Source organism: Solanum tuberosum, unplaced genomic scaffold, assembly GCF_000226075.1.
Source record: "Solanum tuberosum cultivar DM 1-3 516 R44 unplaced genomic scaffold, SolTub_3.0 scf00099, whole genome shotgun sequence".
Taxonomy (NCBI): domain Eukaryota; kingdom Viridiplantae; phylum Streptophyta; class Magnoliopsida; order Solanales; family Solanaceae; genus Solanum; species Solanum tuberosum.
In genome coordinates, this window is record NW_006239023.1 from 312135 (window position 1) to 328610 (window position 16476).

General features: G+C 33.1%; 2 protein-coding genes across 2 annotated transcripts; both read right to left on the reverse strand.

Moving 5' to 3' along the window:
* LOC102579310 (probable polyamine oxidase 5) lies at positions 1-1886 on the reverse strand. Its single transcript, XM_006348003.2, has one exon. The coding sequence runs from the start codon at positions 1786-1788 to the stop codon at positions 166-168; it is 1623 nt and encodes a 540-aa protein (XP_006348065.1). The 5' UTR covers positions 1789-1886; the 3' UTR covers positions 1-165.
* A 2183-nt stretch (positions 1887-4069) lies between these two features.
* Positions 4070-8576, reverse strand: LOC102579636 (peptidyl-prolyl cis-trans isomerase FKBP53). Its single transcript, XM_006348004.2, has 11 exons — positions 8502-8576; positions 8306-8379; positions 7433-7668; positions 7155-7303; positions 6235-6562; positions 5876-6049; positions 5402-5624; positions 5119-5206; positions 5003-5044; positions 4856-4904; positions 4070-4541 (listed from the first exon to the last, which is right to left on the reverse strand). Exons 1-11 carry the CDS (start codon positions 8512-8514, stop codon positions 4460-4462), a joined length of 1458 nt encoding a protein of 485 aa, XP_006348066.1. The 5' UTR covers positions 8515-8576; the 3' UTR covers positions 4070-4459.
* Positions 8577-16476: the final 7900 nt, after the last annotated feature.

Consider the following 16476-nt stretch of genomic DNA (forward strand, 5'->3'; position numbering starts at 1 on the left):
AAGTAAATATTCTTTCATCGTTAACTAAAGATTTCGAATTCAATTCCTATTAAGTTCAATTTGACAAACATTTTTTATCATCTAAGTACCCTCTAACAATTCCCCTTACACTCTCAAATCCAAATGAATATCAAAATAACAAGAGAAAAAAGAACAGCAATCATTTTAAACATCATCAACACATTGAAAGTGCTTAAGAAGCCTATTGGCTTCTCTAAGGCCAGTAAGATAAGCACCATGAGTTGTTGAATAACAAGATCTATGTGTTGCTTCACCTGCAAACAATATCTGAAGTGGAGGACAATTCTTTGATATCCTTTTAGGCAATGGTTCAGCCATAGCATCCAAATCATCTCCACTTGATCCAACAGCTATATAAGTATATGAACCCAAGAACAAAGGATCACTACCCCATTTGCACCTCAAAATGTTAGAAAACTTTATGCGACTTTCTGCTGCAGAATCTGAGTTATTCTTGAATTGCTTTGAGTTAGCAAGAAAAAATGACATTGTTGTCGAAACACCATCTATGATCTCCTCATCATCAAGAGATTCCATCTCAAGAGCTTCTTTACCTGCAAACCATGATACTATAGTACTTGAATTTGGATAAATTGGATATATAAGAGCTGTCCTTCTAATCCACAAAGGAACTTTAGGGTGGAATAACTTCGAGTCCGATTGATGATATACCATTTGCAAGTAGGGAAATATCATGCCATTATCATCATGAGTACTTGGACTACTTAGCTTCAAGAATAACTTGTCAACAACACCAAATCCAAGTCTTGAAATTGCTTCAGTCTTGAAACTAGGAAGCTGAGGACTAAACATAGCAGAGTTATCGCGAATTCCTTTCTTTAAAACACCTAATGAGACTGTAACAATGACATGATCAGCATACATTACTGATCCATCACTTAAATGTAACTTCACTGGCTTAGTACCAGTACCACCATCGTCATTTTCCAATATTAAGTCAGATTGCCATTCAATTTTGGTCACTTTTCGGCCTAATTGAATCAAACCATCAGGTAAAACAGAGGCTAAAGCTTCAATCACACTCGAGTACCCTTTAGCTATAGTCATTTCATCTCCATGAAAATTACAATACTCACTTTCTCCATTAAAATCAAGAGTTCCCAAATCATCTGCTGATGAATAATGCCTATTTATATTCTCAAACATTGCGAACACGCCTTCTTCAAGTGATTTTCTACTCCAATTATCAAACACTTGAACATTTTCTTGATCTATCTTTAAATCCCAAAAAAATTCAAGACCTTTCTTAAGGAAAGAACCAATACTGAGATTTTTAGCATTACCATTTTCAAGATTCAAACTTTCAAGAATTTGTCTACAAATCCCATCTTGAAAATCCCCTTTACCAGAACAAAATTTTAACATTTTGTTGTAAAAAATTGATATGGACTCAACAAGAGAAGAATTTACTTGATAACCATCTTCTGTTATAGTGACACTTTTATCAATTAATTTACCTTCTTTACATTCCCAAGGCTTTTCTGATTGAAATGAGTTGAATTCTTGAGCAATTTTATAAATTGGATTACCTTCAATTCCATGAATCCAAGTAGCACCTAGTTCAATTTGATCACCATTGAATTCTGAAGTTAGAATTCTTCCACCAATTCTGTTTCCACCTTCAACAACACAAAGATCAAATAATTCATTGGAGTTCTTTTCTGTTATTGTGTATAGTGTTTTAGCTGCTGTTAGACCAGCAATTCCTGCTCCAATTATCACAATTTTTGGCTTTTGTCTCAACATTTTTGAGGCAAAAAGAAATTGAACTAAGTTTCAGATTAGTGAATAAATCGAAAGGAAAGAACAGACTTTTCTCGCTCAGCTGTTAAGATTTTTGTAAAAATGTGTATGTTTAGTGGTTTGTGTGTGATCAAGTATGAACTATTCCCTCTATTTTAAAAAAAGAATGATTTAATTTCCTTTTTAGTCTGTTTCAAAAAGAATGATTTCTCTCTTTTTTGGCAATATTTTCACTTCAACTTTTCACGTGATATGTTTAAGACAACAAGATTAAAGGACATTCTGGCACATTTGACATAACTTTAATTTAGAACCATATGATTAAAAAATCTTCTTTCTTTTCTTAAACTTTGTTCCAAGTCAAACTATGTCTTTTTTTTTAAACGGAAAGAGTAATAAATAAAGAAGTGAATTATTTTAGTGGTACTTACTATATAGAAGTGTGTAAGAGCAAGCAAGTGGTATTCACCATGACTCATGTTTGCTTCTTCAGAAGGGTATTTTAGTCTTTTGGTGTCTTCTTTTGTTTAAGCTGTGGTTTAGATATATTTCACTTGTGGGTTGTCTTTCACGTGGTTGTCACTTCTAGATTTAAACATAATTGAATTACCATCCAACACAAATTAAAAATCTTGTTTAAAATTCTAAATTTCAGTAATAATTTAAGCCTGGCTCAGACTTTTGAAAGAAAAATAATTGAAATACATAACTCCGATATAGTTTTTAAAAAGATTAAAATTTCTAATTTAAGTCTCCAACTTTGATAAGAAAATAACTGAAATGCCTCTAATATAAGTTAAAATCTTATTTAAATTTGTAACAAAATGATTGACATTATTCCTTCAAAATAAATTAAAACCCTGTTTAGATTTTAAATTTTGGAGTAGTAATTTAATTCTCCAAATTTGTCTAGAGAAACTATTAATGTTCTTCCAAAATAAATCAAACCCACGTTTAAATTTCTGAATTTCAGTCATAATTTAAGTCTCCAGCTTTGGTTAGAAAATTATTAACATTCTGTAAAAAAAAAAAAAAGAATGCCATTTAGAAATTTAAATTAGGGACATAATTTGAGTCTACTGCTTTGGTATGAAAATAATTAGGTAGGATTCTTGCAAAATAAATAAAGAACTTTGTTGGACATGTGATACGATAATTAGGATTGTAACACTACACAAAAATTAATTATGTAATGTTTCTGTTCTTGTGAAATTATTAGTCGAGTACTAAATATTGGACATAATATTCATTTGACATGTGCAAAGTTTTATCTTGAAGTATTTACTACTATCAAGTTTTTTCAAAGTCACTGATATCATACTCCATATTACTTATCCACTTTTTCTTTATACGTTCCTTAAGAAATTATTAATAAAAAAAAAATTATTTTAACTAATTTACCCCTCAACTCTTTTTACGGTAAAGGGTCAAATATATCCATGTACTATAAAAAATAGTTTAAATATGTCCCTAGCTATACTTTCGGGCTAAATATATTCCTCTCGTTACTTTCAGGCTAAATATACTCTTATGACTAAAAGAGGACACGTGTATAACTAAGATTAAATGAACGAAATATAATAATTTTTCTGGAGTTAACGGTATGCAGGTCAGCAAACACTTTAGAAATTCTTGGCTCAGTCATGAGCAGTCCTAATATCTGGACAAAGAAAAACTAGGAAAATGCATGTCAGATACCATCAAAAAAGAGAAATTAGCAATGTGCGTCTGTTCTTTTCAAAGCAGTGTTATTTTCTCTAGGTATGCATGAATTCAGAGTTTAATTAGGTCAATGTTATAAATTGGGTGGGTCAATGTTAAAATTAGGTCGGGTTAAATTATTGGGGTGGGTCGAGTTATATTTGAATTTGATTTATTTAAATTGAATAGTTCATTTAATCTTAATCGTCCACGTGTCCTCTTTTAGTCATTTAACCCAAAAAGTAAAACGAGAGAAATATATTTAACCCAAAAGTATAACTAGGAATATTTTTAAACTATTTCCTAGTACAGGGGTATATTTGGCCCTTTTCTTTTTAATACACTTTATTTATGTATTTTATCCATCAATATCAAAATTAATAATGAATAATTTAAGAAAATCATTTTTTTTATAATATGATCAAGTAATTTGAGACGAAGGGAGTGTAAAAAAGTACAAGTTTGTGAGCTAAGTGAACATGATAGCCTAATTCAAACTAAACAGAGACTGTTGGAGAGAATGATATTAAAATCTCTAATAGAAGCCATGACAAACAATAAATAAGGTCCAAAGATCAACATCTGCAACTTCAAATGTTGAAATTCATAAACATGAACCATTGAAATCATCCAACTTCGCCTTCTCACTTTTCTATATGAACCAACAGACATATATTGTAAGGACCCAAACCTTACACTAAATGAACAGATACTAACAGTATAACAAAAGCAAAACATGATCATCCAAGGATTTTGGTCTTCCGACAGAAAATGTACTCTCGACGAGTCATACAATACTTCAAAATTTTGGCAGGAATCTGAAATTGAGTCATCTTACAAAAATGGTAACCCCTGCTCTACTTGTATAATTTGTACAAGTGAAGCTAACTTGTCTTGGCATAAAAAGAATACTATGACAACAATTTTAGAATTATGCTGAACAGGCAAAAACATCCACCATGTGAAGGCACGATCAATTAACGTTTACCAGCTCAACATCAAATACCAACCATGAATTGGGTGGTATGTCACGACCAGCGCCTTTAGCCCCATACCTGAAAACAAGAAGACCATTACTCAATCATTGCATAGATAACCAAAAACTTTAAAGACAGCTCCAATTCATTAGAAAAGAGAACTTCAAAGGATGATGCAAACAGGTAAAAACTAGTAACTTGCTTAGGAAAAAATTAATTTGGTTTCTGATTTTCCTCTCTCTCAAGCAAGGGAAACACTCTAGTCAATAACCCTACTTAGGGCATGCTCTTGCATCTTACAAGAATTTTGCCACAACCCAAGACAGGTTTTCATGCCTTGCACTAATGAACAGGTACTACAAATGATTGCAAACAGAAACTCAAATCCATACCCCATGGCTGGTGGGATTGTAATTCTCCTTTTGTCCCCAACGCGCATGCCTGATAGTAGGATGTACATAAATAAGTTAGTTCTCAACACTGGAAACGTAACTATAAAATAAAATAAAAAAATCAGTTCAGTCATCCAAGTAAATTACCATTTACACCAACATCCCAACCCTTTATAACTTGACCAATACCTGCAAGCACAAAAACCTAAGTTTAACACATCAAAATAATAAAAGTCATCTTCACATAAGATCAAATATAGTACCTAAGCGAAATTCAAAAGGTCTTTTCCCAATATTTGAATCGAATATTTTGCCATTCTTCTTCAGCTTGCCAGTATAACGTACACCAACCTGCTCAGTGGCAGAAAGTCATTATCAATAAAGGTAAGTGTACTCCTACAAATTCATCAAAAAGGAGAAGCCTAAATCCTGATTGACTTAATTGTGAAGTTATAGCAAGATCCCATTGCTTTCCGAGGAACGTACAAAATGAAACAGTCCATTGAGAGAACAATTAATTACACGTGACAAGGAAGAAAACCAGACCTTCTTTCCAGGGGAAGCTTTTTTCCCATCTGGCTTGCCCATAGCCAGCTCCTCTATGACCAATCCATTTCCAAAGGTCCTCGCATGAGAAGGCTTAGTCCCTGCATTCTCCTCCTGTACCTCATGTGATTCATTCTTCTTATCTTTTTCAACCTCTGTAACTGCTTCGCCGTCCTGTTGATTTTTCTTGTTCTTTTTCTTTTTCTTCTTTTTCTCAGTATCCCTGAGAACAATTTTTAGTGAAAGAATAGACTACAAGGCATCTTACTAGTAAAAGCAATGGAGTTCAATAAAATATACAATAAGCTCATATGGAAGCCAGTCAGAATTCAGAACATGCAATTGGATGAAACTTTAAGCCAGATTGGGCCCGTTAATTATGCACATAACAATCCAGATTCATTTGCGAAACATATCAGTTTATAACCTTATTCTTTTCGTTTATATTCTACACTACAAGAGAGCAGAACTTACTTCTCATTAGTTGGCTTCTGACCATCTTCAGTTTTACCTACTGAAACTGCCTCATCATTACCCTCTACATGCTCTGGATTGGCACTGCTCTTTAAAACATCCTCACGAACCGATTCCTCCCCATCCACTACTTTTTTCTTCTTATTCTTTTTATTTTGCTTAGCGTTGTCTTCTCTGCTTGTAGGATAAGAAGAAAATAGAGTTATCACCACTAAAATAAATCATAAAAGTTAACAGATCTAGAAGATAGAACCTTACAGAATACCATGAAGAATTTAGGTCATCCCCATTAAGCAATATATCCACGCAGCCTAAATTCAAAATTCACAACACACTCTACAAAGTAAAATGGTTCTCACCTTTGCTGATCATTGGCTTTGCCAGTATCATCACGAAGTCTCTTTTTTAAGCCTTTCTTCTCACCTGCTTCCTCACCGGTATCCTGATCTTTAGTTCCATCTGATTTTTGAGATCTCACTGATTTAGTTTTGTTTTCAGAGGGAGCAGATATCGGAAAGCCATCCTCATCTTCACTCTCCATCTGAGGACTGTCAGTATTACCCTTCACGACTATCTGGCGCTCAGAGTCATCAATCCCTTTTGACTGATTTTTCTTCTTTTTTGGCTTTTTGGATGTACCATTTTCATCTGTAGGCTTTTCATCCTCCAGTATCTCTTCAATTCTCACTTTACAAAATGCAAACAAAATTTTTAAGGCATTTTAAATATAAGGAAATATGCATTTCACAGGAGGAAAAAAATCAAAAGAAGCTAATGAACTTAAACTTGATGGACATTTTCTACCACCATTTTCAATTTACTCTCGTTAAAATCCCACTCTATATATGGAAACCAAAGGTTTTAAACTTTTTTTAATAGAAAGGTGATCACGGTACTAGGAGAAACAGAAATATATTCAATTCTGATAACAGATACCACATGTAATCAGAATGGATCCTCATTCTTAATCACATCAATTAACTATTTGGAGTTGCAACATTTTTGCCAAACTAGTAACACCCATGCTTTCAGATTTTGCATACATCCTCTTCTCCCAGCAAAAAAAGTTTCAAAAGTCATCATTTCTTACTTGAACTACATGCTGGATCAAACAATGCCACAGAGATTGGGACAAAGGGAGTGATAAATTTCAAATTTTGGATTGATCCTCCTCTCCAATCACAATATGTGTTCAAAATGGAAAACGAAAATTGTAAGCTTAACATACACCATTGGCAGTATCTTTCAAGACCCAAAGAAAAGTACAACACGAAGTTACCTCCACTGTTGGGAATAGGGGAAGGTGGGTACATGATAAAATCATCATTGTCAGTTGAGCCATCCTCATCTTCATCTTCTGTGTCATAATTAAATTCGAAAGAATCATCAGACGCACTATCAGTCTCAGAAGCACCTTCCTCGTAGTCACTTTACACCAATGTCAAGGAATACAGAAAATAGATTCAAACTTTCAAGAAAACATTTCATTTATGTATTTCCATAAATCAAAATGGTAAAGTTCAAGCTGAATAACATATAGTAGCATCTTAAGGATACGATCCATGTTCATCTCCACAGCAATCCTCACTCTCTCCGTAAAAGAAACCAGAGAGATGAACATTGTGAGAACCAATAACTGAGAAGGTAACATCTTCATCCTCCTCAAACTCGAGATTCAATGGGCATGTCTCCAGTTTTTCTGGCAATAACGAACACACGTAAATTGGCTCCTTATCACCTACTTTACATTGAACTATGCTTTTTTTGTTTGACGAGCCTGAGCCTAATGTTGCCTGAATCACTCAGAGAAACAAATAAAATTAGCATAATGATGAGAAAAATAAAGAGTACAATGTGATATTGGACACCAGAAATACATCCAGAAGATTACCAACAACTAAGTCAATTCAATTTTGTCTATACACCAATATAACTTGAGGAATATTTGTCCAAATTTGAGTGTTCCAAATATATGTTAGAACACTTAGGCAGAGGATTATGCTTTCAACACTAAACTTCCTTTTGACCCATTTTCATAATGGAAAACCTAAACAATTTATTTAATTAACCTCTTACTTTGATGGAATTCTTATGTATTCTGACTGGAAAACGAAAGATGCTGTGCTGGCTAAGAACTAACACCAACAAATTGTTTCATCTATTGGACATTTTCGATAACAGACAGGTAACAAGCATCAATACCACTATTTTGCAATGGCAGCTCAACACATAACTCTTAAGTACTTCAATCACATTAATGAAGATATACGTAAATTACAAGAACATAAAATTTCAATTATATCCAAATACTTCAATACTACAACATCTTTAAGATATAAAAACAAATTAATCACACGAAACATCGAAATGACCCATGAAAAAGAGAAAATAAATGTGTGGAAAGCGAGTGTTAAAGCTTTTGAAGCAAACCTGGGAGATGTGAAGCCTTCCCCTCTCTTTTTCGAAATTATGAGTGAATGGTTTACCAGACTTCAATTCAACTCCTGGAAGCAGACACACAAAGAAAAGAGAAATTTTAATTTATGCGATTAATGTACTTCGTTTCTTGTGTTAAAAAATGGAATTCATACATGAAAAAACAGAAAAAAAAAAGAATGATACTAACCCCAGAACGCCATTGCAGAAGGAAAACCGGAGCTGCAAAGGGTTTTCTCTAAAACCCTAAACAATTGACCGTTTGATTCTTTGCCTTTTTCTTACTTTGCTTAAATATGTATTAAAGTACTTATGGGCCTTTTGGATACTAACCCAAGCTTGGGCCGTTTCGATACAGATGGTTGATGGTTGATTAGTGAAAGCCCGTTAATTATAATGGACCTCTTTTTGGGTTCGTCATTTAATTTGTATTCATTTTTATATGGGCAAATTACAATTTCACATGCACTTCAGAAAATGATACTTGTAGTTAGTTACAAACTTCAGAAAATAATGTTTTTAGATAGCCATAATCAGATAAATTTCATTAAAAATATATATTTAAATTTGAGCTTTCTTAAGTTCACAACTTCAATAAAAGATGTCCGGGATTGACTTTGGCATGACATATCAGACTTCAAATAAAAATATTTGACGTAAGACCTTCACAAATTCAAATTCCAAATAAAAACATCTAAAGTCAGACACATATATTCAACTTCAATCATGTACATCTGATATAATTTTCAAAGCAAGTAACCTTTTATTTTTTTTATAAATATAAAAAGGAAAAATTACAGAAATCCATCTTTTAGTTTACTTATTACCATTATCCCCTATAAGTTTTACAAATCTCAGAAATCCCTCATTTTCGCGCATCAGATTAGTGTATTAGCGCTTATATTATTGTATCTCGCGCAATCAAATTAATGTATCAGCGCTTATATTATTGTATCTTGCGCATCATATTAATGTATCAGCGCTTATATTATTGTATCTCGCGCATGTGTCAGCACTTATATAGCTCTGATACATTAATCTGATGCGCGAGATACAATAATATAAGCGTTGATACATTAATCTAATGCGCGAGATACAATAATATAAGCACTGATACATTAATTTGATGCGTGAAAATGAGGGATTTTGGAAATTTGTAAAACTTATAGGGGATAATGGTAATAAGTAAACTAAAAGATGGATTTCTGTAATTTTTCCTTTTTATATTTATAAAAAAAATAAAAGGTTACTTGCTTTGAAAATTATATCAGATGTACATGATTGAAGTTGAATATATGTGTCTGACTTTAGATGTTTTTATTTGGAATTTGAATTTGTGAAGGTCTTACGTCAAATATTTTTATTTGAAGTCTGATATGTCATGCCAAAGTCAATCCCGGACATCTTTTATTGAAGTTGTGAACTTAAGAAAGCTCAAATTTAAATATATATTTTTAATGAAATTTATCTGATTATGGCTATCTAAAAACATTATTTTCTGAAGTTTGTAACTAACTACAAGTATCATTTTCTGAAGTGCATGTGAAAATTGGCTTACATTTCAATTTGGTGTGTTTGAACTTTTTCTGTCAAAAAGATAATTAATTGATCTTTGAATTTTAACAATCCAATACATGATTTAACATCGAAATTTATTCTAAATAAATTCAATTTTGAAACATAAGTTTCATATATCATAAAGAACCATCGTCAATTATTAATTTTGTCAAGAAAGCAACAAATCTATTAAGTTCATTTTGAAACAACAGTAATTTGTCATTATTTTCAAGACTTAGTTGATTTAACCTCATTTTTTTATATTTTAAAATTTCTTCAATCCATTTCTATAAATTCAAAAAAAAGTACAACGACTAGAAGGAAAAGGGAAGAAGAGGAGGAGGAAAGGGAAGCACAAGCACAGAGCAGAAAAAAGGCAAAAAGAAATTGTCGAAAGCTATCTAATACTAATAATAGTTAAATTGTTATAAAATATCTAGCTAACAAACTAATATTAATAAACTAAAATAATAAGAAGAACAAACAAAGGGAAAGCATAATATATTCCAAACTTTTTCTTATCTCATCCTTTAGTGAATGAAAGTAATGGCTAAATATAGCCAATTAGTAACATATAAACTAACACTTGGCCATTAGGAAGTTATTCACTTGGCCAAGTGATGACACCTCAAAAATGGGTGGCCCCACATGGCATCATTTTAGTATAGCAAGTGATGACACTTAAAGGGTGGCCCACATGGCATCCATTTAGTTTTACAATACTCCCCCTTGAATATCCATGTAAAAGAAAAGTTGAAGGAACAAAAATATACATAGACATTCATAATACGCATTGATTGTTGTCTCATTAAAAACCTTTTTAGGAAAATGCAGTGGGATAAAACCTAGACTAAGAAAAAAAGAGTGCAGCGCGTATTTTACTCCCCCTGATAAAGACCACGATTCAGATGCTTAATATTCGCTTTCCAATCTTGTGCACCATCTTCTCAAGAGTTGAGGCTGGTAAAAAATTGGTGAATAAATCTGCTGGATTATCACTTGAACGAATTTGTTGTATATTACTATCATTATTTTTCTGTAGATCATGTGTGAAAAATAATTTTGGTGAAATATGTTTTGTTCTATCTCCTTTTATGAAGCCTCTTCTTAGTTGAGCTATGCATGCATCATTGTCATTGTCTTCAAAGAGCACTGTGGGTAGCTTGACATCACACTTCAAACCACATCTTTCTTTGATGAAATGTATCATTGATCTCAACCATATACATTCTCTACTTGCTTCATGAATAGCTATTATCTCAGCATGATTTGAAGAAGTAGCAACAATGGACTGCCTCGTAGATTGCCATGATATAGCAGTACCTCCATATGTGAACAGGTAGCCTGTTTGAGATCGCGTTTTATGTGGGTCAGATAAAAAACCTGCATCTGCATGACCAACAAGATCTGCACTATCTTTGTTAGTATAGAATAGACCCAAATCACTGGTCCCCTTTAGATATCGCATTATATGTTTAACTCTATTCCAATGTCTTCGTGTAGGGGAAGAACTATATCTTGCTAACAAATTAACATAAAATGCTATGTCAGGTCTCATAGCATTAGCAAGATACATAAGTGCACTAATTGCACTAAGATAAGGTACTTCATGACCAAGAGGTTCCTCATTCTCTTCTTGAGGTCGGAATGGATCTTTACTCACTTCAAGTGACCGAATAACCATTGGAGTACTTAATAGATGTGTTTTGTCCATGTAAAATCGTTTCAAAATTTTCTCAGTATATGCAGATTGATGGATGAAGACCCGGTCTACTAAATGTTCAATTTGTAGACTAAGACAAAGTTTTGTCTTTCCAAGGTCTTTCATCTCAAATTCTTTCTTTAGCTATTCAATTGCCTTTTGGACCTCTTCTGGAGTTCCAATGAGATTAATGTCATCAACATAAACAGCAAGAATAACAAATCATGATGTTCTTTTCTTAATAAAATACAAGGACAAATGACATCATTTATATAATCTTGTTTTATCAAGTACTCACTGAGGCGATTATACCACATGCGCCCTGATTGTTTTAAGCCGTATAATGACTTTTGTAATTTGATTGAACACATTTCCCGAGGTTTTGAACTATATGCTTCAGGCATTTTAAGTCCTTCTGGAATTTTCATATAAATTTCATTATCAAGTGAACCGTAAAGATAAGTTGTAACCACATCCATCAGATGTATTTCAAGGTTTTCATGAACAGTTAAACATATGAGATATCGAAAAGTTATTGCATCCATAACTAGTGAATATGTTTCTTCATTGAGAGAATCCTTGCGCAACAAGGCGTGCCTTGTATCTTACAATTTCATTTCTTTCATTTTGCTTTCGCACAAAAACCCATTTATAGCCAACCAATTTTATACCATTTGGGGTTTGGACTACCAGTCCAAAAACCTCATGTTTAGCAAGTGAGTTCAATTCTGATTGAATTGCCTCTTGCCATTTTTGACCAATCACATCTTTGTCGATATTCTTCGATAGATAAAGGTTCAAAATCCTCAATGTCTTGCATCATGTTAAGTGCAACATTATATGCGAAAACATTATCAACTATGATTTTCGATCGATCTAAATTTATCCCATCACCCGTAGAACTTATTGAAAGTTTTTCATTCACTTGAGTCTCGGGTTCACTGATCTCTTCAGGAATATCGGAATTAATCAGATCTTGAATCTCTTCCTAAAATATTCTTTTATAATGTCATTTTTCGTACTTCTTTTTCTAGGATTTTTATCCTTTGAACCCAATGGTCTGCCACGTTTCAAGTGTGTTTGTGATTCAGAAGCCATGACACTTGTAGATGGTTCTTTCGGGACGTCAATCCGGATAGGCACATTTACTGCAGGAGTATGTGACTTTGTTATCCTTTTCAAATCAGTAAATGCGTCTAGTATTTGATTTGCTATGTTTTGCAAATGGATGATGTTTTGGACCTCCTGTTCACACATAGGGGGACGTGGATCAAAATGAGATAATGATGAAACTTTCTATGCAATTTTACTTTCAAGTTCCTTTTTATCTCCCCCTAATTGCTGAAAAATTGTTTCATTAAATCGACAATCTGCAAATCTTGCAGTAAATAAATCTACCGTCAATTGCTCAAGGTAACAAATCATTGAGGGTGAATCAAACCCAACATATATGCCTAACCTTCTGTGGGGGCCATCTTAGTGCGCTGGGTGGTGCTACTGGCACATATACAACACATTCAAAAATTCGTAGATGAGCAATATTTCGTTCATGACCAAATATTAATTGTGACGGAGAGTATTTATTATAAGGAAAAATTACAAAAATCCCACATTTTAGTTTACTTATTACCATTATCCCCTATAAGTTTTACAATCTCCAAAATTCCTCATTTTTTGCGCATCAGATTAGTGTATCTCGCGCATCAAAATTAATGTATCTCGCGCATCAGATTAGTGTATCATGTATAAAATGTACATCAGATTAGTGTATCATGTATAAAATGTAATGTATCTTGCATAACAATTACAGTATCTCGCGCATCAGATTAATATATCAGCGCTTATATTATTGTATCCGTTTGAGAGATTTCTGTAATTATAAACTTTTAAGGGATAAATTGTAATTTTACCTTAAAAGTATGTGATTTCTATAATTTGCCCTTATAATAATGAGTCGGTCTGAGACAAACAAGTGATGTTGCATGTATGATAGCATGGCCTCAAACAGTAGTAGGTAACTTAGTTTTCATAAGTAGAGGTCTTGCTATCAATTGTAGGCGCTAAATAAATGACTCTGCCAGGCCATTTTGAGTATGAACATGAGCAACAGAATGTTCAATTCTTATCCCAATTGATAAGCAATTATCATCAAAAGCTTGGGATGTAAATTCTCCAGCATTATCAAGGCGAATAGCCTTAATAGGATAATCTGGGAATTACGCCCTTAATCTTATTATTTGTGCCAATAATTTTGCAAACACCAGGTTGCGAGACGATAAGAGGAACACAGGAGACCATCTTGAAGATGCATATATTAGGACCATAAAATATCTAAACAACCCACTAGATGGGTGAATAGGTCCACAAATATTCCCATGTATACGCTCTAAAAATTGAGGGGATTCAATGTTAACCTTCATTGGTGATGGCCTAGTAATCAATTTTCCGTGACAACAAGCAGCACATGAAAATTCATCACTCGTAAGAATCTTCAGGTTCTTTAATGGATGTCCATTTGAGTTTTCAATTATTCGTCTCATCATTATTGATCCAGGATGACCTATTCGATCATGCCAAAGCACAAAAGTTTTTAAGTTAGTAAACTTCTGGTTTACGATAGAATGTGCTTCAACTGTACTAATTTTTGCATAATATAAGCCAGAAGATAAAGTAGATAATTTCTCCAACACATATTTCTGGTCTGAGACAATCTTGGTAATACCAAAGTATTCAACATTCATTTCATTTATTGTCTCAACATGATATCCATTTCGGCGAATATCTTTAAAACTTAACAGGTTTCTTGGGGATTTAGAAAAAAACAATGCATCTTCTATAACAAGTTTTGTCCGCTTAGGAAGAAATATAATAGCTCTTCCGGAGCCTTCTATTAAGTTCGAATTACCAGAAATTGTAGTAACATTTGCTTTTCTCTAAGCAAGTAAGAGAAGTATTTCTCATCTTTGAATATGGCGTGCGTTATTCCACTATCAATTACACAAATATCTTCATGATTGATCATTGATCCAAACGAAGTTTGGGGCATATACATATTTTCTTCAAAAACATATATAAACAAAGTAAAATATTACTATTAAAATGGCTATTATATTTACAAGGATTAGAAAAACACAAACATACCAACTAATACAGACAAACAGAAAAGGAAATTATCTAGATTATCGTGGGATTGTCACTAATTATTTTTACTTCAGGGAATACAAAGAAATCAGCTACATCCAGATGCATAGGCTCAACATTATCTTCAGAGATGAAGTTTGCTTCTGCATTATTATTCATCTTATGTATGAGCTCAACATTATCTTCAGAGATAAAGTTTGCTTCTAGATTATTATCACCCTTTTTCAAGGATGCCTGATAGAGCTGAACCAGACGCTTAGATGATCGACAAGTACGCGACCAGTGTCACATTCTTCCACATCTGTGACATACACTTTCTGAATTTTTCTTTTGTATCACTTCTTGTCTTTCACCTTTCCTTTTATACTGTTGGTCAGTTTTTTGGTGCAAGACGACCATCATGACCACGGCCACGACCCAATCCACGACCAGGATAAGAGTCACGACCTCTTTCTCGTTGGTGATAATTTGTCTGTTCACTTCAGGGAGTGGCATAGAACCAACGAGTCGACTTTCATGATGTTTTATCAATAGGTCGTTATGTCGTTCAACATTAAGAAGATGTGAAAGTAATTCATAATATTTTTTAAAATCCATTTCTCGATATTGCTGCTGCAGGAGCATACTCGAGGCAGGAAATGTGGAGTATGTTCTCTCAAGCTTATCATGTTCAGTGACCTTTTCTCCGCATAAATTTAACTGTGATATAATTCTACATGGAAGAATTATATCCAGTTATACTTTTAAAGTCTAGTAACCTCAGATTAAACCAATCATGACGCGCCTGTGGAAGAATGACCAACTTCAGGTGGTCATATCTATCTTTCAAATTATTCCACAGTATTAAGGGGGTTTTAATGGTGAGGTATTGCATTTTCAACCCCTTGTCAAGATGGTGGCGGAGAAATATCATATCATTTGCACGTTCTTGATTGGATGCCTGGTTATTATCTTTGATGGTGTCTACCAGACCCATCACATCTAGGTGGATTTCAGCGTCTAGTATCCATGACGAGTATCATTTACCCGATATATTCAAGTTTAGAAATATTAGACATTTTTTTAGATAAATAAATTTTTTACCCTTTTTACCTATTTAAAGTAGTTGAAGTTGGCAGAGTCTCGTGCTAATAACGTGTTATAAAATAACTAGCTAACAAATTAATATTAATAAACTAAAATAATAAGAAGAACAAACAAAGGGAGAGCATAATATATTCCAGACTTTTCTTATCTCATCCTTTAGTGAATGAAAGTAATGGCAATATATAAGCCAATTAGTAACATACAAACTAACACTTGACCATTAGGAAGTTTTCCACTTGGCCAAGTAATAACACCTCTAAAATGGGTGGCCCCACATGGCATCATTTTAGTATAGCAAGTGATGACACTTAAAGGGTGGCCCACATGGCATCCATTTAGTTTTACAACATAAACATATTTTTTTAAAGGAGTACATATTAAATGGAGATAACCAAATAAGGTGTCCAGTGAAATTTCTACTCAATATTCACATTCTTCATTATTTTTCTTTTAGTAAAAATTTGGGATACTCTATTTTATCGCACACATTTAACATACTAGATAACTGAAGGCCCGTATACGGGCCCAATATAATTACTTACAAATTTAATATCAATTTTTCATAGAGAAATTTTAAGTGTTTACTATTTTTTTATTATTATTTTTAAAGAATAAATTTGTTAACAAAAAGATTAAATCGAATTTGATCAATATTTTTTTCCCCAATCAAACTCTTTGC